Source organism: Paramisgurnus dabryanus, chromosome 21, assembly GCF_030506205.2.
Source record: "Paramisgurnus dabryanus chromosome 21, PD_genome_1.1, whole genome shotgun sequence".
Classification (NCBI taxonomy): domain Eukaryota; kingdom Metazoa; phylum Chordata; class Actinopteri; order Cypriniformes; family Cobitidae; genus Paramisgurnus; species Paramisgurnus dabryanus.
Window position 1 is genome coordinate 21,945,293 of NC_133357.1, and position 26,115 is coordinate 21,971,407.

At 38.3% G+C, this 26,115-nt stretch overlaps 1 protein-coding gene across 1 annotated transcript in view; it reads left to right on the forward strand.

Moving 5' to 3' along the window:
* Positions 1–26,115, forward strand: part of cntn3a.1 (contactin 3a, tandem duplicate 1) — a 120,436-nt gene that overhangs the window by 8,616 nt on the left and 85,705 nt on the right. Inside the window, exons 2-3 of the mRNA XM_065286252.2 lie at positions 7,703–7,842; positions 24,525–24,657. Coding sequence (XP_065142324.1) covers positions 7,788–7,842; positions 24,525–24,657 — 188 coding nt within the window. The 5' untranslated portion in view covers positions 7,703–7,787. The remainder of the gene's footprint in view (positions 1–7,702; positions 7,843–24,524; positions 24,658–26,115) is intronic.

Sequence of the window (26,115 nt, forward strand, 5' to 3'; positions counted from 1 at the left end):
GCACACAGCGAGAAAACAGGCAGTAGTCTGTCCAAGCTTCTCTACGCAGCTGAGGCCGATGGTTGCTGCATCTTCAACGGGCTCCTCTACCCAGCCGAAGCCCAGGCTCCGGCCTACTCCTCGGGCTTCTGTTCCTACATCTGCCTCAGCTCTTTGCAGTATTGTGGCTCATAAAGGTGCAATGTACAGCGGATTAGAGCATCAGGCTTGCAAAATCACCCTCTTCCATGTAATATTGATTAACTTCCACTGTTATTGTAACACACTGTAAAAAATTTCCCTGTAAAATAACAGTAAAGAGCTGGCAGCAGAGACGCCAGCAGTATACTGTTATTTTTACAGTATTTATACGTAAAATGACTTTACGGTAGTAGTCTGTAAACCAGAAAAACTGTATTGTTCTGTATTTATATAATTTACAGTAAAGAGCTGGCAGCAGAGACGCCAGCAGTATACCGTTATTTTTACAGTATTCATATGTAAAATTAATTTACGGTAGTAGTCTGTAAACCAGAAATACAGAATACTTCTGTAGTCACACTGTTAAATGATTTCACAGTCTAATACAGTAAAAAATAAATGCATTTTTCTGTGATTTATTTAGAAACTAAAATAATATTGTTTAGGTTTAAAGTAACAACCTAAACAATATTATTGTAATTTCCAAATAATCACAGAAATATGCAGCATTTTTGAAATAACATAAATTTAGTCTCTAAAAATTCTTCATTGATATTTAAAATATCAGTCTCCCATGAACTTGCCCAATGAATTCCCAGGGCTAAAGACAACTGCTTAAGATATGCATTATTGTGAATATTATGCAAAATAAGCAACAAAAACTTCCAAATCAAACACCTTTATTTCAAAGAGAAATGTCAATGTCAACATGAATACAAAAAAGGAAAGAAAATAAATCCTGTTGGACAATGCTGAAAAAGCTTTCTAGTAGTAAACAGAAACAGTAGTTTCTTGCTTTAGACTATGGCAATAAACGTACGTTCTTAAATTGCTCGTCAGAGACTGCCCCTAATCCTAACCAAATGTGAAGGGCATAACCTATAGTTTACTTTTTTATTTAAGACATAAGTTTGAAAACATACCTAAGGCCATTTTGAAACTATTATAGTACAGTAGAACATTTTGTCAGGATGTATCAATAATTAGCATAAAAAACATTTAGGATGAAACCGTATAGGCACATGTGCCACTGCAAGCTAGACTTGCAGGTTACCTCTTAAAATTGTCCTGTGAGGTAGGTTTGTGTTTTTACATCTTAGTTCTTGTGGATCCAGAAGAGACGATCATTACTTTAGTAGCCGCTGTTCCTCTCTGCAGAATTATTCCAGTGCTGTCACTGTCAAAGAACAAAAAACAATCATACTCATAAATAAACTAAACAATCACGAATGTAAAGTATAAACTCCAAGCGAATGCTTATAAAGTTAAAAATACCAGTATAATTGTGGCAATGCCAGACTGTCAAAAAAATGAGAGAAAGATTATATACTTACCGATCTATATGAAGTTCCATTAAAAAGTCAAGGAGATCCTTCAGTAGCATGGCCACGTGTGTATTTAACTGCAGAAGATGACTTCTGGACGATCACACCTTTCTTCTTAGAGACAATCTTGTCTGATGATTTTGGCATTTGTTCCTCTCTCTTGATTTATATCAATGAAGTGCCTAAATCAAAAGCAATTAATTGTTTTTTGTCTTTCGTCATTGCACAAATTGAGTGGATTTAAAGGAATAGTCTACCCTTTTGCCATATTAAACTATGTTATTACCTCAACCTAGACAAATTAATACATACCTATCTTTTTTCAATGCGTGCACTGTACAACATGTTGTGAATGTGTTAGCATTTAGCCTAGCCCCATTCATTCCTATGGTACCAAACAGGGAAGCCACCAAACACTTTCGTGTTTTCCTTATTTAAAGACTGTTACATGAGGTAAATATACCAGTAAGTATGGTGCCACAAAATAAAACTTTTTTTTGGTACCATAGGAATGAATGGGGTTAGGCTAAATGCTAACACATTCACAACACGCTGTACAGTGCACGCATTGAAAAAAGATAGGTATGTATTAATTAGTCTAGGTTGAGGTAATAACATAGTTTAATATGGCAAAAGGGTAGACTATTCCTTTAATGACATCAAATGGAATTATAATAAAGTCTATACCCTGTGTGTGTGTGTGTGTGTGTGTGTGTGTGTGTGTGTGTGTGTGTGTGTGTGCGTGCGTGCGTGCGTGCGTGCGTGCGTGCGTGTGTGTGTGTGCGCGTGTGTGCGTGTGTGCGTGTGTGTGTGTGTGTGTGTAGGTGTTGAGGCTTGAAATGTACAGTACTAATTCCATTTTATGCATAAAATACAAACACATTAATTTAATTGTATATATCTATATAATGATGGCAGGGATTGAAGGGGTTTACCTCTGAATGAATTCCAGAGGGCAGGCTGTCTCATCTTGATACTGAAGGCTGAAAATGTAGTAGGTTGCAAACATAGCAGCAAGTCCAATTTCAAATGTTGGTGTGATGCCCTCAGAGCCCTTAAAGGTGATCATCCAACCCTTAATTGTGACTTGCCTTGTTGCACTTGAAACTTAACAACATGGTAATACTTGTTACCTTGTGTAAACATTTGTAAACTCAAGATGAATGGATAAAATATACAATGTGTCTATCAATGATTCTAAATTAAATGTATATTACCAGGTATCAGGCGAGGACTTGCAGGAAGACTGAGAGTTGTCTCAACGTCAGCTGCAGTGGCAGACACCTGAAGGGAACAAATACATTATCCTTACCATAATAAGATTTTTAAGAAGAAAATTTATAAAAAGGACAATAATTAGTAAACACTAGGTGGAATGTAACCAAGACGTGAACGAGGTACCTACAATCAAACTTCTAAATAGATTTGACATTCAAAATTTAAAGGGTAACAATTTATCTTTTTAACTCCATGTTGTCACACGTAGCTTACATGCAGCTTCCTTTGAGCCAAAAAAATATTTACACCTCTCTTTTTACATATGTAGTAGTACTCCCACAAACTAGTACACACATTGCATTCACAAAGAGTCCAGAAAGACAATATTTTCACACCAATTTGGCGTTTAAAAAGAAAAATGCAAAGCCTTGACTATTCAACTTTAACCAAACTTTTAACTTTTCATTAAAAGTCGACACAAACAAAATAAAATTTTGTTCAAATAAACCTATGGTTTGGTTAAAGTAAATTTTTTAATAAGTGTTGTTTCTCAAATTCAGAAGTAGCCTACGTCCAACTTTACCAAAATTAAACAAAATACCACTCAAAAGTAATATTGTTTTGGCTATTCAAATCTAAGCCTCACTGTTCAATGACATGTTTAAATCCCTAGCAAGAGAAGCTTCTATCAGTTGATATCAAGCATTTTTGGCAATATGAATAAGATTTGAATTACCGTTTCATTTGTAGATGCAAGACCCGATGAATTTGATGAAGAACACTTGAGAATGTGCAGCACGTCATCTAAATTGTACGTCCTCTTCTGGAAAATCTCCAATCCAAATAATGGTTCCCGAAATTCCATCCAGGGGTTAATGACAAATTACTTCTGTATTTTTTTAAAGAAAATTGACCAAAAGCAAAAGGCTAGCCTCAATTTATAAAACTAATATTGCTTCTGACCGTGCTCCAAATTCCCCAGTCAACATGCATTTTCGAGAAAATACTGTATTGTCCTGTAATTTAAAACATCAACTTACTGTTGAGGGCCTCTGTCTTGTTGCTCCAATTTAAGCAGCCCACAATGCATTGCTAACTACAGTACTAAACTGTTTAACATGAAAACAGTATTTTAGTGTTGAAAATTGGCTGTAAATTTACGGCAATTGCTTACAGTGCATGAATTCTGGCTCGCTCCACAACTTCTGTTTAGCTTAGCTTAGCATAAAGATGGCGGCTGATCGTTTTTTTCCGTCTGTGTTCGTATATTTTCGTAAGTCCCACCCACTGATCTGCAATTGGTCTGAAGCGTGAGTGGGTCCCACCCATAGCCCCCACCTTAGAAAAATGAGGAATGAGTCTCTGTAGTCTTTCACACTGAACAGAGATACAGGATTTCCTTCTTTCAATGACGCAAAATGACGATTTTTACATCATTGAAAGAAGGAAGTGCCTCACTGAAATTAGTATTTCTCCCCTCTCAGGGGAAACTGAGGGAATGATGCACGACCATTCAAAAACATGACTGGGGTTCTAACGGTACAAAGCTTAATGCAAATGGGTGAAGTTTCCCTTTAAGTTTAAGTGAAATTTATTTAATCACATCATATTTTAAAACATAACAGCATTCAACACTTTCAATAGAGAAAATAAGCATGTATTTTAAAAGTATTATCTTTTTTTTCGTTTTATTTCGGTATTATTTCGTTAAATAAGACCTTGTTCAAAAGTAAATAATTGTAATAATGCAGCTGTTTTTGCATTTTGTCTCTGACAAAGTCATCATATTTTCTTTTCGGCTGGCTTTTTGGTTGATTAGGTCTACTGTCTGTCTTGGTTTTCTCTGCTGGTGCCGAATCTCCACTTGTAATGTTCCTATTCCCAACCAGTGGGGCCCACCCCACACTTTGAGAAATGCTGCCTTAGACAAGCTTATTAGACATTTTGATGAACTATGTGACATAATGACATGTCAGTCTCCTTTGTTATACAGCCATGCAATCACAGTAGAGGAGGGACAGGAAAAACACTACATTGTCCAGAGAATTACAGAATTTCTAGATACCTCATATGTAGGGGTGCGACGAGATTTCGCGAGATTAAATGTGTATCGCGAGATTAATTATGTCACGAGATTTCTCGTAGAGGTGAAATGGAGGCCGTTACTCAAATAAAAGACTGTATCCTTAGGAGGTCGCATTTGTAGACTGCATATACGTCATAAAGATTGTCTTGTTACAGAATATTAACAATTATAAAGTTTACAAGTTATATTTAGTTGGGCATATTGTTGTAATATTCTGTCTTTTACTGCGTGTGCTTTTTTGTTTGGGTTTCCAATAATGTTTGTTTGGGAACTCGTATAAGGTCTGAGACGCGTTGTGTTGGTCTGTTGATTAGTGTCAGATGTGAAGTGTCTCAGCAGATTAACCCTTACTGGGCGTTTATGTGATTTAATGTTTGATTTAATGTTTGCATGTTCTTGTTCAAGAATAACAGTGTCTGTATTTCTAATGAAAAGAATTGGACAAATATTAAAGATTGAAATGGATTTAAACGTTGTTTGGCTAAAAATAAGCATTTCTCCATCTAAAGTCAAAGTGAAGATGACATCCGCGAGACGAGTCCACTGGCGCCCCCTGCAGGCATTTGTTATAATACATAATGCTTTTTATTACATATTAATGTAATGTGTTTGTTAATGTTGTTTAATTTAACTTGGGTTTGATACTTTATTTGAATCAATTAATATTGCATTGCCATTATTATGTAATTTAAAAGGTTATTGCTCAAATGGGTCAGTTTTTATAAAAAAAAAACTTCAAATTACTTCATTGTCAATTAGCCAAATAATGGTATGAAGGGTCCTAGATTAGTTAAAACATTTCAAAATAATATGATTTCAGTTTCCCATTCATACATTTTATTATCGAGGGTTTCTTAAAAAGTGTTAAAATCTCGTCTCATTCTCGTGAACCCAATCTTGTGTCTTGTCTCGTCTCGTGGATTAAGTGTCTCGTCACACCCCTAGTCATAGTAGCGTAAGCTGTAGTGCATAGGCAGGGATTATGCTAATTCTGAATAAGCGTGCATGCGCGCCCTTTTTACTAATGATTGGAATTCATTAACATACACACATTTCACTATCAAATCTGACGTTTAAGAAGTATTTGTGAATCAGGAGGAGAGTTTTCGGAAAGGTCTGTTTACCATCCACTCACATATTTACTAGTATATTTACGAATGTTTTGTGAATGAGACCCAATGAGTTTTTTTAACCTTAAGCTGCGTAAACACATTGCATTACACCACTTAAACAAAATAATGTTATTTTTAACAACGTCATATGACCCCTTCAAAGGTTGTTAAAAGAACCCAACTTATTTTTTGTAAATACATAGCTCAGTTTATTTGGTTTTTAGAAAAACTAAAAATTTAACGATTTGAGTTAAAGGTGCAGTGTGTAAATTTTAGTGGAATCTAGTGGTGAGGTTGCGAACTGCAACCAACGGCTCAGTCCACTGCTCACCTCTTGCTTTTGAAACACATCAGAGAAGCTACGGTAGCCGCCACCGTTCAAACATGTCATTGTTGGAGACAACTTAGTAAAAAAGTTTGTCCGTTAAGGGCTTCTGTAGAAACATGGCTGCACAAAATGGTGGCTTCCATGTAAGGGGACCCTCGGTGTATGTAGATAAAAAGTCTCATTCTAAGGTAATAAACACAAAATGGTTCATTATGAAAGGTCTTTATACACCGCTGATAATTTAGTTTTGTATATTTTTTTGCATTTTTGTCAAGAGATCCTTCTAAAAAATTACACACTGCACCTTTAACGTTGAAACTTCTACATTTTGACTGCAGGATTCTATGTTGCAAAATCTGAGAAATTTCTTATCTAGTGACCGTAGTATGTATGAAGTAGTAAGTCTCTTACTACTCAAAAAAGTCATGATAAAAATCAAGTTCAAGTTCAAGTTTCACTTTATTTATCCTTAGAAAATAATAAAAATAAGATTGATAAAAATAACAATCTTTCTAAAAAATTCTAGGTTATTTGTTACGCTGGGTCAAAAAGGGAAGAACCCAGCACATTGGGTTGCAATTTAACCAATGTTGCAACCACAAATGCTGTGTTGCTCTATCCCATTGTTGGGTCAAATATAAAATCTTCTATGTTAATTTAACCCAGCATCTGAGTTTGTCTCTTTTTGACCCAAAACAGTTTGTAAGACTAATGACCTAATCCCAAAGACTCAATGAGATAAATCAACAACAATATGAAGACAGAACGGTTATAACAACAATAGTAGAGTAACAACTCTACTCAGAGGTAAACAGATTAAAGGGAGAGAACAAATTTGTTTTTAACGGAGAAGACAGTGGAGATGTCACGAAGACTCAATGAAAGAGAGTTTCAGAGTTTAGGTGCCATTACACTACATTGAACGATCTGCCACCCATTGTGGATAAACAGGGAAAAGTAAACCATTTCTAATCTGAAAAAGTCTTGAGTTAGCAGAGATTTACTCACCATTTCATTTAAGAAAAACAACTGAGATATTAAAGAGATCATATTTAAAATTATTAAATGGGCAAGAATTCAAGAGCAGCCTAACTAGTGATGTGTAACAAGTGTTGCTATTATTCTAACCTAATTCAAACATTGCGCATAATGCCCGACACAAAAGCATGGATTTGATCCTAGGGAACATACTGTACATATTGATAAAATTAATACACTGTAAATTGCTTTGGATAAAAGCGTATGCCAAATGCATGAGTGTAAACATGTACTACTGTATGCATTATTTTTATGAGAAATATATTCTTTGATTTCACTTTTAGCATTAATATGTGACATCAAGTACTCCATCAACACTTTCTTTTATGTCACCTTTGATTTCTTTCTCTGTTTGAATGTCTAAATGTGGCTGTTAACCCCTCCTGACTCTTCTGGTCTTGTTTTGTGGTTTCAGGTCACACAGTTTCCAGTCTGGACAAAGGCGGTATTCTATTTACCTTCAATTGAATGTGAGCTCCTGCTGACCTCCAATATTTAAAATGGGGTTGTCATGGAAACTGCTGGTGCTGCAATTATTCATGGGGTGCCTTTCAGGTAGGCATCCTAATAACCTGCTCCATACACTGCCAATCTGTTTCTGTGCCATATATTTGTCCTTGTCATTTCCTATTAAGGGCAGACCCCCGTTCCGGGAGGTCTCTTATCTTCTGAAACCAATTAAAGGTGCTATGAAGTTTTTGATTTCTAACTTCAGGTAATGGGGTGAGAAACGACAGACAGTGGGTATGGTCTGCAGGTCTTAGAGTTGATGTTTATTGTAAAGATTTTTTGGCTAATGGTCTGAAAAAGTGACAATTAATAACAGTTGAACAACAGTAAATTGTTACAAAAATAAAATGATACCCTGATAAAGCAAAAAATTAACAGCTTGAGCCCAGAACAAATTCCTAATGGACGAAGCTGCCACCAAATAAATGGGCCCAAGCTGTCACTGGGGCAGTACAGTTTAAAAAGTTCCTAATATATACAGTGGCGGCCGGTAACTTCTTTTTCGAGGGCAAATGATACGAAGCTTGTACCAACATGTATTTAGCCCGTCATGTGTGTGGCTCGTCATGTCAAAATATGTGTTTGTTGCGTCATGTGAACCTATGCGCATCACTCGTCATGTCAAAATATGTGTTTGTCGCATCATGTGAACCTATGTGCATCACGTGTCATGTCAAAATATGTGTTTGGCGCGTCTTGTAAACCTATGTGCATCACGCGTTATGTCAGTTCGTTGTGTCATGTGCTTCAAGTGTCATGTCAAAATATGTGTTTGTTGTGACATGTGAACCTAAATATGTGTCTGCTGCAGATGCTTCAAAGGGGTTTATGATGAAAGATACGCTCAAGTTTGCCAGATACTCGCTTAATCTCATGTGTAATCAGAATTTAGTGTTAAGAACGTGAGGGTCTTTTTTATCATGAACCCTTTTGACGTGTGTGCAGCAGCCACATATTTTGACATGACACATAATGCACATAGGTTCCAATGATGCAACAAACACATATTTTTAATTTGCGCCCCTCAGAAGAGAAGTCACCGACCGCCACTGAATAGGTACCATCTAGGTACAGATATGTACACATGTCAGGGCTCGACATTAAGGCTTGTCCGCTTGTGGACATCCCTGTGTGTCAAAAAAAGCAGATTTTAGTCTATATTTTTTCTCTTCTAAAGTTCTGTAAAAACACATAATGGGCTTAAAATCTTGTTTAAGAATCTGTTTTATAATGAGAATCTCTCTTCCAGGTCGCCTATGTGTGTGTGCACCGCGCGACAGCCGTTTGAATTTGAATTTGAGTTTGTCACTTCAAGAATCCCACACAAACATTAAAGTGTAAATGCTAGGATTAAGATTGATTTTATATATAACAGATAATATAGATACATTTACCCTAATAAGTTTTTTAAAACATGGTAATGTATACTTAAAAGTATTTTAAGGTTGGATGATAGAAATTGTATGTGCCACCCCAGAGTACCTGCTGGCCCCTGCCTGGCCACCCCTATGAAAAATCCCTTGCTCTGATTAGCAAAACACAAAAAAAAATTATATTATAAATCTTTACCCGGACTTTTGTGCATGGACAAGTGAAACATAAATTTACTTGTCTGAAGGACAAGTTCCTCAAAAAGTTAATGTCAAGCCCTGCATGTATACATTTAGTACTAGTATTTACCTTTGAGGTACTATTATGAACTCTTTATGTAAAAAGGTGTACTTTTTAAAAAGGTACAACTACAGTAAAAGCAAGGGACAATTTTGTGACAATTTTTTTCTGACAGTACTCTTACTGTCATGCCTATCGTAAATGTATGATCTGAGAGCACGTGGTGATCTCATAGAGAGATGTGCTGAATGAGCGGTTTTCACTTACACAGCTACTCAAATTTGCTTTTTAAGCACATTATGTATTTATTCATGTCACAGACACCCGCCTGTTATCATAAGTGCTTTAATAATAGTTTTCACCACTATGGGAAGATACAAATTGGTCACTAGTGTTTCCCGACACGGCTTTCTTCTCTATTGTACTGACTGAAAAGTGACAGCATGTCCTTTTTTATTCCACTACACTAAAATTTGCAGTTGCACTATAAATAGTAGGGATGCCACAATTTTCAATATAATATTGAATCATTCAGTATGACCTCCACGATCCAATACACACATGTGAATTGTGGTTTATGCGTCCAAATCTGTCCGTTTTATGAATCCCTGGGCATCTGTTCGAGTGTCTGCAAATCCTTGCTTGAGTAAATATCAAGTCACTAAGGGCTACATGTGCTACACTATGCTTGCGATGCTGGTGTCAGATTCCACACACACACTGCCATGGAAGCGAGACACCAATGCAAGACAGCTCCGCCATCTTTCAAATCTGTAGTGTGGGTTAATTATTTGCCCAAGTAGATTACATTCAAAGTTAATACAAAGATGCAAATAGACGTGAGTTTGTGTGGGGTGATGCGTATGACACAACTGCACGCTATATCCCTCAAGCGTGTTTTCCGCACAAGGTGAAAAATTCCCTTGACATTTTTAGAGTGCTATAGTAAGTACATGTTGTTACTCGGTACTTAAATGTATAATTACACTGTAAAATGTACACCATAAAAAAGTGTAACCGAATATATACTGAACAATTGCCTTCTGCACTTTATAGGTTGAAACAATGTTCAATGCTGTGCATAATTAAATAAAACAGTGGTTACAGCACACTTTACATTTCGTGATATAAAGACACCTCGCTAAAGTTAGAAAAAGTGAGAAGATATAATTTATACGGCCTTTTGACAGACATGAAAAGGTTAATGTGCAAATGGATCTGCCAGCCATTATATTATCGGAGAACACATTTTACGCTCTCATTTAGCTGAGTGGAAGCACAAAAGCTCTCTATTGATTTCTGTTTGATGAAGTAGTTACATTTGTCTTTCAATCAAAGGAAGGGTCACAGTCAATCCTTCTGACATTCAAGTCTTTGATCTAAGAACGGTGGTTTGCTCTTAGTTGTTTTGCATCATGTAGAGGATTTCCCATCCTTTTTTATTTTTAGATGAAGCACTTTGTTTGTTTTCTGTGAGAAACATCATACAGCAATTTGACATAAAATAGCGATCATACAGAAGATTTATAAATGCAAATAGAGACGTTTGCTAAGGATTCTTGGTTGCTTCTGAGAAAAGAGCAGGGTAAATTCATGTTTTATATAGAAATGTTAAAGGGCACCTATTACACAAATTCCACTTTTACAAGGTGTTGGGGCATAAATGTGTGTTGGCAGTGTGTGAACACAACCACCCTACAGTGAAAAAACACACACACCCCTTCTTTTTTAATCCAAGTTAAACCAAAACAGTCTCATTAGAAATGCTGTTTTGATTCTCTAAAACCCCACCCACTGCTGCTGACTGACAGTCTTGTATTACCATAGTTTCTGCCTTTAGTGAGTTGAAAGCTGTCTGCTATTTTTTTCTGTGCTTCTTTGTGAAATCAGATCTATTTTAACCAAAGCATCTCTTTTGGTAAGGGAGTAAAGAGCAAATGCTTATTAGCATTTAAAGCTACACACACAAAACAAATAGGTGCATTTTGGACATGCTATAATAAATGATAATATTTGCCCTTTAACATACTGTAGAAAAATGTTACAAACAGTGCTATATATTTATCGTACACAAACGCATCGATATAAATTTTCTATCAATATGATAGCCGATTATTCCGACTGATATCTGCCGATAGCGATAGTTATGTGGTTTATATTAACTTGAATTAACTAAATTCTGAAAGTAACATTTTCTGAATGTAATTCATGTAATGACCATTAAAATTGAACATTAAACTAGTGATATTTTACATTTTCTGTACACAGAGCTCAAATTCATTGCATTTTCCTGTTCTTCTTTGATTGGCAGCATATCAGCCATGACTATTGGCTGTTTTTAAACTACCGGCTGATAAAAGCAAATTTTTACACTATCACCTATCATCTGATCGTTTAAAAACAACCTATAGTCATGGCCGATATATCCTGTCAATCAACAAAATACAGGTTATTGGACGATATATCCAGTCTCACAAGGTTTCGTGATATAGTCATGTAATTTTTGTATTCTTTTTTCGTGATATTATCACGAATTTTCGTGTTTTTTTGTGATCGTATATCGAATTCCTGTTTTCGTGTTATTATCACGTATTGGTTACTCAACTGCTTTTTCCTGTTTTTAAACCATTGTCGCTTCGGTTTAGGGTTAGATTTGGTGCTTGCATTAGAATGTCACTTTATATATCGGTTTATACAATTTTTTTTTTTTGTATGTAGCTGGCGTTAGGGTTAGAGTTGGGTTTGGGTAGGGACGTCATTTTATGTAAATCTAACCCTAAACCGAAGCAACAATGGTAAGAAAATAGGACAAAACAGTTGAGTAACCAATACATGATAATCACACGAAAACAGAAATTCGTTATAAGATCACAAAAAAACGAGAAAAATCGTGATAATATCACGAATAAAAAAATAAAAAAATTACGTGACTATATAAAGAAATTTCGTGAGACTGGGCTGATATATTGGTGGATCTGTAATTTACAATATATTGAAAAATTCTTGATTTTCTGTCTCTTGAGAAAGTAAAATATGCGTGTTACAATTATGAGACTTAAATCAAACATAACTAAGAATGAATTTTGTTTCTTTACATTTCATTTCTCAATCTCTGAGAAGTTACATTATCTATGAACACATCAATTTACTATGTTTTTTGTGTTTTTTTTTATTTACTTCACCTTGATACGACTTACGTTAACTTTGAGAAGATTACAAACAGCAAACCACAATTGTATAATAACTCCACCAGTAGCCTATATAACTTCTTTGCATTATCTCATTTGCCTCATTCTTTCAAAAGTTAAGGGAAAACGCTGTTAACATTTACACCAATTTAAATCATTTGCTGTAATTTTTATATTTTTAACCCTGGAGAACCCACGGGGTCAAATTTGTTCCAATAGAATAAATGGGTTTTTGGATTTTCCTGGGTTCTCCAGGGTTAATATAGCCTAATTGCAACTAGAGTAGATACAAAAAAATTTAATTGAAGCAGATTCAATGTGTTTTAATTGACAAATGAGTAAAACGCACTAATGTTTTTAGTCAGAACACATTACATGTGTTTTAATCAGTTTTCCGAGAGAAAATTATTGGAAAGAGAGAGTGGGAATAACACTAGGACGTGTAGGTGGGATTCGAACCTGCATCAGAAGCATAAGGACAATAGCTTGATGGGATTAGATTGCATTTACGGATTTGGCAGACGCTTTTAATGCAAATTGCATTACAAACTATATATTTTAAATCAGGATGTGGGATCGAACCGATGAACGTTTGCACTGCTGGCACAATGCTCTACCACTGAACTTCCTAGGAGCACACAGGAGATTACATGCAGTGAACCTGACACTTCAGTGAAGGGGTTTATGATTAATGGTTCATGTGATTATTACTGTAAGATTATATTATAGTAATACTTTTTATAATTGTGTAGCTTTCTATAAATGGGTGCGAAATTTAATTCCTAGTTAACCTAAATACAGCTCACATAATTCCTTAAACTCACCATTCTCTACCACTTGGAGCCCCATAGCAAGTTTGTGTACATGATTGTGTTCTGTATGTGTGCATGTTGGTTTGTTTGCGTGGGTGTGTGATTCTGTGTATTAAAAAAAAACAAATTGGCTTTTTCATGATGAATAAAACCTTAAAACCCTCGAATCGGAATCGCACGGATTGTGGGCCATGCCCATACAACCCCCCCATCACCCTGCTGAGGTAAGCTGGTCGAATTCATTGGCTTGTCAGATGCTATTGAATTTAAGATTAGTTTTTATTTGGGCTCCTAAATTGTTCCTCGTCTCTTCCCCAGCACTGTTTACGTCGGAGGGGTTGTTGTGCATTGCCACGTATTATTTTCCAAAAGGTAGAGCTAGAAAGAGAGAGACCTCCTTTCTTCAACTTCCTCCATAACCTCCCTGTCCGCCAAGGTGTAAACTATTCTGTTCTGAGCAGGGACAGATCATTTCTCAGTCTCTTTGTACAGCTGTGGTATGTTGAGACAAATCATACAACCAATAAAAGCCTACTGCCGCATCCATAATTCCCAGGCTGAGGTATAGACTTTTAGTTTACTTTTACTCTTAAAAGCATTTGAAGTGTCGCTAAACCTTGTAATTACATGAAATTGTCACATCAATAACCGAATGAATGCCTTGCAAGATAGAAGTTCACCTACAATGAAAATTTCTCAGGTTTGCATCACCTCCAAGCTTAGCCTTAAATTTTAAAATCTTTTTATTGTCGTGTCCTTCGGTATGAGAATTTGTTACCAGATGTGTCATTTAGGTGTTGCATGGGAAAGCAAAACTGTGCACTCACATAAGGAACCAACAGCCGCATTAGTGGCACAATGAAGACGCCCCCGTTTGACTCATTTCAAAGCCTTAACTACTACAGCAGTTTTGTTTGCTTGGCTGAGTCCAGGGATGGATTATAACTTTGATGCACCCTGGGCACAGACATCTTAAACGCCCCATATTTTTTGACAATGGTGCTGCACCTACCATCATACATTTTTTAGGTGCCAAGAGCTAAAAGAAATAGCTTAAAATAGCTTAATATAAATGCTGGTTTATGTGAAGGGTATCTTTCGTGATTTCCTTCGGGAAAACTCTTCCACAACGTCATCAAAATCCAGTTACATCAAAAGTTCGGATTAAATGGCCATCAAAGATATTGAACTGAGTGAGACGTCTGAGTACTCTAACCTCTTTTATGCGTGACTGCACAACATTTGTCATTTTTTTACTCAACAGTGATGGATTTAAAACACTTTATTTCACAGATTTAGCATTTTATTGAAATTTTATAAAAAATTTACACAGTAAATTTGCCAGGGCCCCCTGCTGGTCTATTGCCCTGGGCACGTGCCCAATAGGCCTGTGTGTTAATCCGTCCCTGGCTGATGAGTCTCTCGATAATAAATGTGTATTTTAGTTTCAATGTGCATTATAAGGTTACATTGCAAAATGTCTGTAGGCACATGTTGACGCACACCGTGTGCTAACATATATTTTTTTTTATAAATTCTTACATTCGTTTAACGGTTTACCGGTCAATATGAACATCCCTATTCTGTACAATAGTATAAATATACTGAATCCTATTCATGGAACATTGGCTTGTGTTTATGATCACATAGATTATAAATATCGCCGCACGTGGATGTTAGAAATCAAATTAAGTGCTGCAGATGTTTTGTTTAGCGGTAAAGGATTAGCACAGACAGCAATTTTACGAGTAAAATCATATAAGAGGATGCAATGGGAGGAGGCCAAGCTGTTAGCAATATGATGCAACTAGCACTTTGGTGGCTAATGGGAAATCTGAGTCAATATTATGGTTGCGAAGTATCACTTTATCATTCGTTCTTACGTCTTTTTATCTTCTCATGTTTCCAGTAGCATTTAAGAGTTAAAGCCCTTGTTGACAGCGAGATTGAAATTAGCCCTGGTGCAGTTTATTCCCCGTTCAATAGATTTCAAACACTTCCACTGAGAGCTCTTCTATACTCTATTATCATCCATGAGAACACAATGAACTCCACCTCTTATGCGTTAGTGAGATGTTAATTGAACACTAGACAGAGTAATTTCGTGTTTCTGCTGCGAAAAAAACTGTTTTGAATTTTAGATGCATTAATTCAGCCTACACACCTCTAAAACTTTTTGTCTGCACGAGGCAAATAAACAATTTATGATGAAGTACAGCATGTCCTTATTATCTTTTTTTTATTCTCAGGAGGATGCATTTAATTCAAATGTAGGTTTTATATGTTAATAAAGTAGGTCAGCTGAGAATGCATTTCTTTGGGCAGATGAATGTTTTTTTAAACAGGGTAGAGTCTACACATACAATAGCGTAAGTCAGAGACTAAATCTTATGTGAGGTTGTTAGAATTAATTGCCAAATTTTTACATTTTGTGCAAACGGGAAAGGCTTTCGCTTAATTAATGTGCAGGTATGATAGGTCTGCACGTGACGCACACATCTTGAGGAACAGCGCACTTGTAAATGTGTGAGAAGAGGGAAAGCTCTCATTTGTCATCTATTAGCTGGCAGTAGTAAATGTGAGTTTGTAACCATAGCGACGAGAATGCCGTCTTAACTATCAATGTGGTTAACTGCATACACGGTGACACGCATTGTCTACGCTGAGTGTAGCTGCGCCTGGACAAAGTATTAGATGGTGCAACAGGCGTACATCTTGTTTTGGTTGATTGGATCACAATTGGATGACTGTAAATACAGGTGTAAATGGGTTTTAAAACATTTAGGGGCGGTTTCCCAGACAGGGATTAGACTAGTCCTAGACTAAAATAAATGTTCAAAAACAGAGCTGTCCAAACTAAAAACAACTTGCACTGACATATCTTAAAATACATCAGTGCCCTTTGTTTTCCCTCAAAATGCACACAAGTAATGTTTTTAAGAAGGCATGTTTGTTAAAACTAGTTATATTCACTGTTGGGGGTAACGCATTACAAGTAACGCACATTACGTAATAATATTACTTTCCTGAAGTAACGAGTAAAGTAACGCATTACTTTATAAATGTACACATTAATATTTGAGTTACTTTGAAAAAAAGTAATGCGAGTTACTTTTCAGTTTAATTAATTCAATTTAAAAATAAAATAATGTACTGAATTAAACTGAACATTTTAACGTATAATTACGCACTCTGTGCGCCTAAGCGGGAACAGTTTGAGTCAGAAATGGAGATGGCAGGCCAAAGCTTGGCATTTCTGCGATCATAAAAACACCTGCAAGGCCTGAACGAGATCAAGCCTCAGCCAAGTAAGAAAAAGTAACGCAAAAGTAACTTAAAAGTAACGTAAGCATTACTTTCCATGAAAAGTAACTAAGTAACGCAATTAGTTACTTTTTGGGGGGAGTAACTTAACTCTTTCACCGCCAGCATTTTTAAAAAAAGTTGCCAGCCAGCGCCAGCGTTTTTCATGATTTTCACCAAAGTTTAATGCCTTCCAGAAAATGTTCTTCTTTAAATATATAAACATACAATATACCAAATGAAAGAACAGACCCTCTGCTTTCAAACAAAAAAAAAACGTTTCATCCTACCTTTAGTGGTTCTTTTGCAATCAGCTTTTGAATATGGGTAGGGTTTTGCAAAAACACCATATTTTGAGCAAAAAGCAGAGATAACTCCATTTTTATGACGGATTTTTCATAGAGATCATATTCAGAGCGATCTTTAAAACAGACACGGACATGCAGCAGCTTGCCATAGGGCAATACTTCCGGTTTTAAAAAGTTGCGGAAGGGCGCCACCTGGTGGATAATAGCGGTATTGTGGAAAGACGGAAAATCTCGTCATTGGCGGGGAAGCGTTTTCTCTTAATTGACGAGATATCTCGTCAATGGCGGGGAAAGAGTTAATGTTGTAATGCATTACTTTTAAAAGTAACTTTCCCCAACACTGGTTATATTTCCTAATTAAACTAAGGCCTAGTCCTGGCTTAAGCTATCCCGGTCCAGGAAACCACCCCCAAGAGGATGTCCACTTTCGACCACATTCAGAGTAAGTTGAAAATAAATGGACAGATACAGCAGAACAAATGTGTCCGGTTGCATTAACCTTTAAGATTAATCTTAAAAGTTAGTCATGTATTTTTTTCTTCAAGAACTGATTTAAGTATTTTAAATAAAATATAAATTTGTCTAATTTAAATCCAAATAGAAAGACTGATTGGCCCTTACTTATTGCTAGTTGGTCAGACTAGTTCTTTAACTCTTTCCCCGCCATTGACGAGATATCTCGTCAATTAAGAAAAAACGCTTCCCCGCCTATGACGAGATTTTCCGTCTTTCCGCAATATTGCTATTATCCACCAGGTGGCGCCCTTCCGCAACTTTTTAAAACCGGAAGTATTGCCCTATGGCAAGCTGCTGCATGTCCGTGTCTGTTTTAAAGATCGCTCTGAATGGATCTCTATAAAAAGTCCGTCACAAATATGGAATTATTTTTGCTTTTTGCTCAAAATATGGTGTTTTTGCAAAAACCTACCCATATTCAAAAGCTGATTGCAAAAGAACCACTAAAGGTAGGATGAAACGTTTTTTTTTGTTTGAAAGCAGAGGGTCTGTTCTTTCATTTGGTATATTGTTTGTTTATTTATTTAAAGAAGAACATTTTCTGGAAGGCATTAAACTTCTGTGAAAATCATGAAAAACGCTGGCGCTGGCTGGCAACTTTTTTTAAAAACGCTGGCGGTGAAAGAGTTAAAGACAGTCTTAAAGCTATACTCCAGCCAAATGTCAAAATTACCCTATAATGTACTCACCCTCAAGCAAGATTCACATGTCCATCATCTTTCAGACAAACACATATGGAGTTTTTTTAGTAAATGTCCTCGCTCTTCTTAGCTTATAATGGGGGAAAACAGGGATTAGGGAACAACAAAATAGTGCATCCATCATTCACAAAAGTAATCCATATGGCTCCAATGGCAGGGATTGTGATTCTTCCGGATAAATCCAGAATTCCGGCTTTTCCGACCTGAAAATGAGGCTTTCGTGAATCATACAAAAACAATATTTTTTTTGTGTGTGGGGGGGGGTTTGCAAGGCACCGTTATAAATGGCCGCATATCACTTCGCAAGTAGTCTATTTATTTGTCACGATGGAACTTCATTCAAAGCAGAGCTCACTAAAGAGCTTGCAGTCGGTTCTCCGGCGTGTGGTGTTGGCTGCGAATAAAAAAAATAATGCGTTTGCCTACAAATAATATGAGAGTAACACATCTTTCACTCTCAACCAAACTAACAAACTAGCCAATAAGAAGTGGAATAGGGAGGGGTCTTTGAGGTGTGGCTGAGATCCACCTGCAGATGCTGCGTGGCCGCGGAGAAGTCATAACAAGTTAACATTGTCAGCAGGATGAAAAGTAAGTTTATGAAGCCTAGGTAAGACGAACTAATTGATAAAGGACTTAAATCAGTGGCACTGGACATGAATAGAAGGAAAAGCCAGAGACAAACAGCATTTTAGTAAGAAATTAAGATAACGCTTAGGTTACTCACGTAACCCCGGTTCCCTGAAATAACGGGAACGAAGCATTGCGTCAGTTAGCTGACGCTATGGGGGAAACTCCTGTTTACTCCGTGACTGAAGCCTATTGGTTAACGTCTGTACAAAGTACAGACCAATGACGTTTGAACCCGCGCGCGGGATGCACACGTCCTTATATAAGCGCGGTTCAATCGTCAGGAGCTCATTATTATTCGACTGAAGCCGAATAACACTCGCTGCGTAGACGTTTGTAGCACGGCAAGAGACGCAATGCTTCATTCCCGTTATTTCAGGGAACTGGGGTTACGTGAGTAATACGGTTCACTTCGCATTGCGTCAGTTAGCTGACGCTATGGGGGAACGTAATCCCATCACGCCGTGCATACACAACATACTGAAGTGCCTTACCGGAGAGACACTGCGTGTAGGCCCTATACCTATACCTGGCATATTCACAGCTTTAAAGCAAATGTCTAAGCACCATATAAATTGTTGACGCGCACACGGTGGGGTTTTAAACGCACCGGGGGCACATAACATAGCACAAGACGGCGAGGTACTGAGCGCGCCGCGGCTGTGCGAGATAAGTAAATTCAGAGTCACGTTGGTGAGCTCGCTGAGCGCACCGTGGTGTACACATAAAACGCATGAGCGTGCATGATTGAGCCGAGAGAACCTGCGCTCGTAGGGCAGGGACGTCTAAGCTGTACAATCTGACAACGTAGACGGCGAAGACCAGCCGGCCGCGTAGCAGATATCAAATATAGATACCCCTGTAGACCAAGTTCATGAAGAAGCCAAACTCGCACAGAGCGGGCTCTATATAGGACATAGCTCATAGAGGGGCGTGAGCCAGTGCGATGGTTTCAACGATCCATCTAAATAACCACTGTTAGCAACAGACATACGTGTAGTGAGTGATCTGCGAAGCTCACGAACGGCCGATCTGACTATAATATGCGGCAGAACGGTTCATAGCGTGGGATTATACAGATACCACAATAGTGTGAACCCAGATGCGCCCTCGAGCGGATCGGGATGCATATAGGTAGTATTATAGTGCACAGATCGGTGAGCTTTCCAAGCGCGCCGTAAATGTGTATTGACTATAAATTGCACGGGCACAGGTGAACACTTGAATACATCGTGAATGCATATAGATGAATCAGAGTGTTATAATGTACAGGCCGGCAAGATCGAGCGCGCCGTCATGTGTTCTGATAATAAATTGTGCGCACACGGGTGAACTCTTCAGTGCACCGTGAATGCGTATAGATAAATCAGTGCACAGAACGCGCCGTGAATGTGTACAGATATGATTGATGAACATAACGGTGGGCACCCAACGCACCGTGAACGTACACAGATGAACAACAATGTATGTGTCACAAAGCATAACACAGCTGTGTATACAGGCGAGCTTTTCCAAGCGCATCTTATTGTATACCAAAATGTTATAGCGTGTACATGTGAGCTTCTCTAAGCGCACGGTGGACGCATATAATTAAAAACCATATCGTGCATACAGGTGAGCTAATGGGCGCACCTTTAATGCAACAAACCTCAGTAGTGCGCGAAGCAGGGATGTCGAAGCTGTAAACTGACAACGTGGACGGCGGGGACCAGCCGGCCGTGTCACAATTGTCAAATGAGAAACCTCTAAGACCATGCCCATGCTCTAAGACAAGTGAGCATAATTGTCAGGGGAGGTGATAAAGTCAACGATCCATAAATAACCTGTATTGACAGGTGCTCTAGTGAGTGATCTGTGACGCAGATGAACAGCTGATCGTCTGATGTACGTCAGACGTATCTGTCATACAGGACCTTGGACAGTTCCAGAGCGCTGTGCCTCGGGCACCGTCCGCATCTGAGAAATGACAGGCTTATGAATAAAGTGAATGGCCAGCCGTAAAAGCATGGTTCGCTGTTACCGCCGCCGTCCGCATCTGAGAGATGACAGGCTTGTAAATTAAATGAATGTTAAAAAAAAGCGTAAAAGTGTGGTTCGCTGTTATCACGGCCACATAGATATAGGTAGGGGAGAGAGCCGCCGTGCCTCTGTAGTGAGGAGAAAAGTGTTCCACCCACAATTCGCGGGGGGTTTAGACTTTCAATGTCACTAGACAGAATAAATCAGACTTTGCATAAGGACGCCTCGTGAAAGGGGTCCTAGCAGCTTGTGTCAATGTGTCATAAGGCACGTAATGTAGGTCGTGTCCCACGGATGCCATCTCCGCACGCCCATCGTAATGGGGTTAATATTTTGAATCTTGGTAGTTTAAGCATGAGATGCGTATCACTCTGATTGAACATAGCTTATAAAGCGATGCAATGAGTTTATAAAGGAGATGACTCGTCAGCTTGTTCAGGGGGCGAGATCTCAGTCTGGTTCGGTAAATAATGAAACCACCGTAGTTTGCCCGACCGCATTATCACAATAACACGGTCGAGAGTGCTGCAGTGCTAAATCATCCCCTTAATGTACCGTATTCGCAGTACAAGGTGATTGATATGAGACAAACGGCGTTCCACGCGCCGAAGGCTGATTGCCGTCGTAAAGCGTGTTCAACCCACAGCAGATGCTGGGCTAGCTCGTAACGACAGCACTTCATGCAGCCGTGTGTAACTTAAGCATAAGCGTCCCGGCCATCAGCCCGGGGCGGAACCTTTGCTTAGTCAAACTGAAGTGGACTTATGAACAGAATGCCACGATATTCAGCTTTCTGAGGCTTGTTAGAGGGGTACGTGTGCCCGTCTTAAACGAGATGCCGCGCGCGTCTGACTGTGCGCGCGCTTTGAGCTTTGAAACTTATTGTGGCGGGTAGCAAGCTCACTTGAGGTTGATATTACCCTTAATATCTCCGAGTATTGGAGCAGAGGTGTGAGCGTCTTCGGATCCGCTAATATAAATCAGCTATATGGCCGAAAAACGTCATAAACCGCTTGGCTGTAAGCCTTTGAGTGGCCGTCCGGAGAGGGCGCGATTCAAACGCTTGGAGCCATGCAAAAGTCTGAGGCTGTCGTCTCTCTAGGAAGAGAGAATAACAGCCGTAAGACCGTGCTCGTTTGCGCCATCAGCATCGTAGCGGAGAAACTGAGGTGGGCTGCGAGCGAATTTGACAGAAAGGTGTTAGAGACACCGTACAGTCGTGGGGTGTCAATACACAGTATATGGCCAAACCGGGTTTTTTTTGGCAAGCATCGATAGAATTATGGACAGCGGGCCGTGTGTGCGTATTACTGATTGCTTGTCAGTAAGGCGATAAAGTGTTTAGAGACACCGTACAACCGTGGGTGTCAATACACAGTATAGAAAGCACGGAAATTACTCTTTTTAGAGGAATTAAATACCGTTAATGTAATGTTACAGTATACAACATTTCAGTGTTCAAATGTTGTAATCAATAATTAATCTGTACTTAATGCCCCCACTAATTATTCTATAAACATTAAACATGTTCTGACCAATGGCGAATCTCATTTATCAAGTTGTGTATGTGGTTTGTGTGCTATTATTACCATACATATTATGCAACCAAAGATTTTACTAAAAGGGCACACATTTGTTTACAAGAACATAAAAATCCTCATAGACGTAGTCACTTATTTTTACTCTCAAAGTGCACCACATTGATGTATTTATCTTTAATGCACAAAATGATTTTGTTCAGTCTGATGCAGTGGCAAGGCTACATAATGGTTAGGGTGGTACTTGCCTACGCAGATTGACGATTGGCCACTCAGATCGATCAATTTTGAGCCCAAATTATATTTCAACTTTATTTCATTTTGTGTGTGTTTGTGTGCGTGCGTGCATGCGTGCGAATGTATGTCGCCACGTCATGTTAGGTGTGCCGTATATTTTCCTGCTTTTTTGTCCTTTGCCAATCACACCTATCAAGGGGTTAATAAAGCTATTTTGCGAGTAATCGATGCCATTTTATAAGAAACTTACCCATATCTTAAACTTTCTAAACTATAATAAATAGCTTCCAGTATTTATTGTATATCTTGGCGATTCACGAGAGTCACTGCAGATTGTACCTTTGGCAACAAACGCTCACTACACTAAAACTCTTGTGTAAATCGCCCGAATCCAAGATGGCGCCATTACCGGAAATGAGTTATTATAGTTTATAAAGTTTCAAATCTGGATATTTTTCTTACAATATCACATCAATTACCTGCAGAAGACCTTGATTAACCCATTGAAGCCGTGTGGATTACTTCTGTGAAGGATGGATGCACTTTCTTGGGGTTTAAAGTCAGAAGTTGTTCCCCGATCCCTGTTTTCTACCATTATAAAGCTTGGAAGAGCAAGGACATTTACTAAAATAACTCCACGTGTTTGTCTGAAAGATGATGGACATATGCATCTCGTATTGCGTTTAGGGTGAGTAAATTATGGGGTAATTTGGGGGTATCCCTTTAACTTCACAGCTATGTTTATGCAACCGGCAACTTGTTATATAAATACATAAACTGCCACAGTACAATGTCCATGCAGATCTTATTCAGAAAAAAAAAATTAGGTCCAAGATATATTCTGTTTTGAGCAAAACAGTGTTTTGGGAAGTTTTAAGACAATGTACAAAATGTTAGGCTCTACATTGTATTAATCCGCAATACACAATGAGTTTTATATTATGCAAATTGCATTCACTCCTGCATAAAAAACTCTTTGTCCTGCTCATTGTTTGGTCGCTGTCTGAGCATGCTGAAGGCCATTTGTGCTTAATACACCAGAAAAAGTGGTTTGCTTCAACCATCAACATGTAATTAGGGAGAATAATAAACCACAAAATGTTAACGCTTTTTACAATACACATAATTAAGCTACACTTCTCTGAGTTAGCATTTGTGGTATGAAGAAATCGTATTATTAAGCTTTAGTGTGACCACATGTTTCTTGTATTTGTTTTTGTTATTTAGTTACCTGATTTATGAATTGCAGACAGCTCTGGGTAAGAATTAGATGTAAAGAAAATTACTGTCATTATTTTTTAACGGCCTCAAGGGCAACAGTATAAAATATTTTCCATCCCAGGCTCAGTCTCAATATGATGATATGAAGGGAATGTAGTATTTAGCCCAGGAGATGCATTGCATTTTGTTGCAATGCACATGCGTCGAACGTCTATGTACACGTATGAGTCAAATAAACTATAAGGTTGTTCGTTCAATTATGCTTTTATGTTCACCTACACATACAAAAACAAACTATACTCTGGTCTTAATTCATAAAGGATATGTTTTTATATTACATTTATTCATCAAAATAAATTAAGCAATTTCTGCATCACTAGTCAAGATTTAACATAGTAACTTGTTATGATTTGTACAGCCAGTTTGTTTTTTAACAGTTTCTAACAAGCACCCTGCCAACAGTTATCTCATGAGTTCTTTAATTTATCCAAACCTATACTGCCCACAGCTATTGAATGACAGCTAGGCTATCATCCAGTAAACACATCCCATCTACAACAGCTTTGCTTCAGCTCCAGCATACAGCTTACTTAAATTAGCATTGACTTGCATGGTAATTTGCTGTTCTTTTTTCTCACCTTAGAAGGCAGCAGTCCTCTGAGGCCTGTTTTTACCAAACAGCCGGGAAGCATCGTATTCCCTCTCCATTCTAATGAGCCCAGTCGGGAGGTCACCTTTAGCTGTGAAGCCCAAGGATATCCACCTCCGTCTTATAGGTGAGCCCCATGCATCCTAGACAAGGATTTTACTGAACAACAGACATGTTTGATCATCTGTAATCTTTCATCAGCCTTTTCTTGCCTCAGTATTGAGTGATGTTGGATGTTTCTATGAAGACGAGAATTCAAGGACACATTATTTTATTGTAGAGCGAGCCCACCGTTGATGTTAGTGAAGTGAGAGCCCTTATTTTGTCACCACAGTCCTTGATTTAACTCACTTGAATAAGAAACAATTTGAGCCAGTCTTAGCTGGATTGGCTTTTTTCCATCTTTTATTTATTTATTTTGCGGGAGACCCACGCTGGATTTCATTTCTTTTTGAAGCTGCTTCTCTCAGTTGTGGCTTCTCTATCTTTTACTCTTGATCTGCCTGATTCCTGATCTCTGATATGTTAGGCTATGTTACACGACAAAATAGTAGTATAAAAAACTGACAAATAATAATAATAAATGCTCTGTAATGTATCTGGACCTGAAATTTTACAGTCACATTCTGGAGAAACCTGAGACTAAAGCGGGTTGCACACCGGACGCGCAGCTCAACGCCGCGCCAAGCAGCGCCATTCTAAAAAAATCGAACACATTGTGTTTTATAAGTATACGCACACCGCGCCGACAGGTGGCGCCTGTCCGTGGCGCCCAGCTACGACCCAGGAAGTTGCTCAAATTCCTGTCGCGCCACAGAGCGCCACTCACATCGTTTAAATTAAATAACATCATATTTGTCCCAAATCGTTAGTGAATAACATTGGCTGCTAATGTATATTTAACATTTTGAAGTAGACACTATCTGGTGTGCGACCCTCTTAACACCCTATTCGCACAGCACGTTGATCCCTGAAAAGTCCTGTAAAATTGCCAGCGTGCCTTCTGTGTGAACGCGAACACGTTGCGTAATTGATTCTGGGATAGCTCCCATAAAGAGGACCTACAGTAGGAACATTGCCATAACATTTAAGCCCTTTTCACACTGATATTACGGAAAATACATGGTAAATATGTCCGGGATTTGTCCGGGATCGTTAGATTTTTGGTTACTTCACACTGCCAATGATTTGCCAGAATCGCTGTGCCTCATAAGCCTTGAAAAGTGAAGCCTCTGCCTCTTTGATCGCCCACTGGTGGCTGGCTGCAGTACAAGTCATAAACCCCGCCCTCTCCATTCAAACGAATGGGACTCTGCTCTGAATAAAAAAAATATTTACACTTCCAACAAAAGTTTCGGAAAGATGGTTTTGGTCCTTTTAAGTAGTTGTTATCACGCTGATATATGTTCAAGTGTTCGTTATGATTGCCGTGGTTGAATTGGGCGTTTGGGCGGAAGTTTGATACCCCGGCTCTGCCTCTGGCTCCACCGACGATTCCTTCTGCACATGCCTTGGCTCCAAACTGACGTTTTTACGTAACATGGCGGCGACCGTGGTCGGACATTTTTGGCTTCAATTCATTACA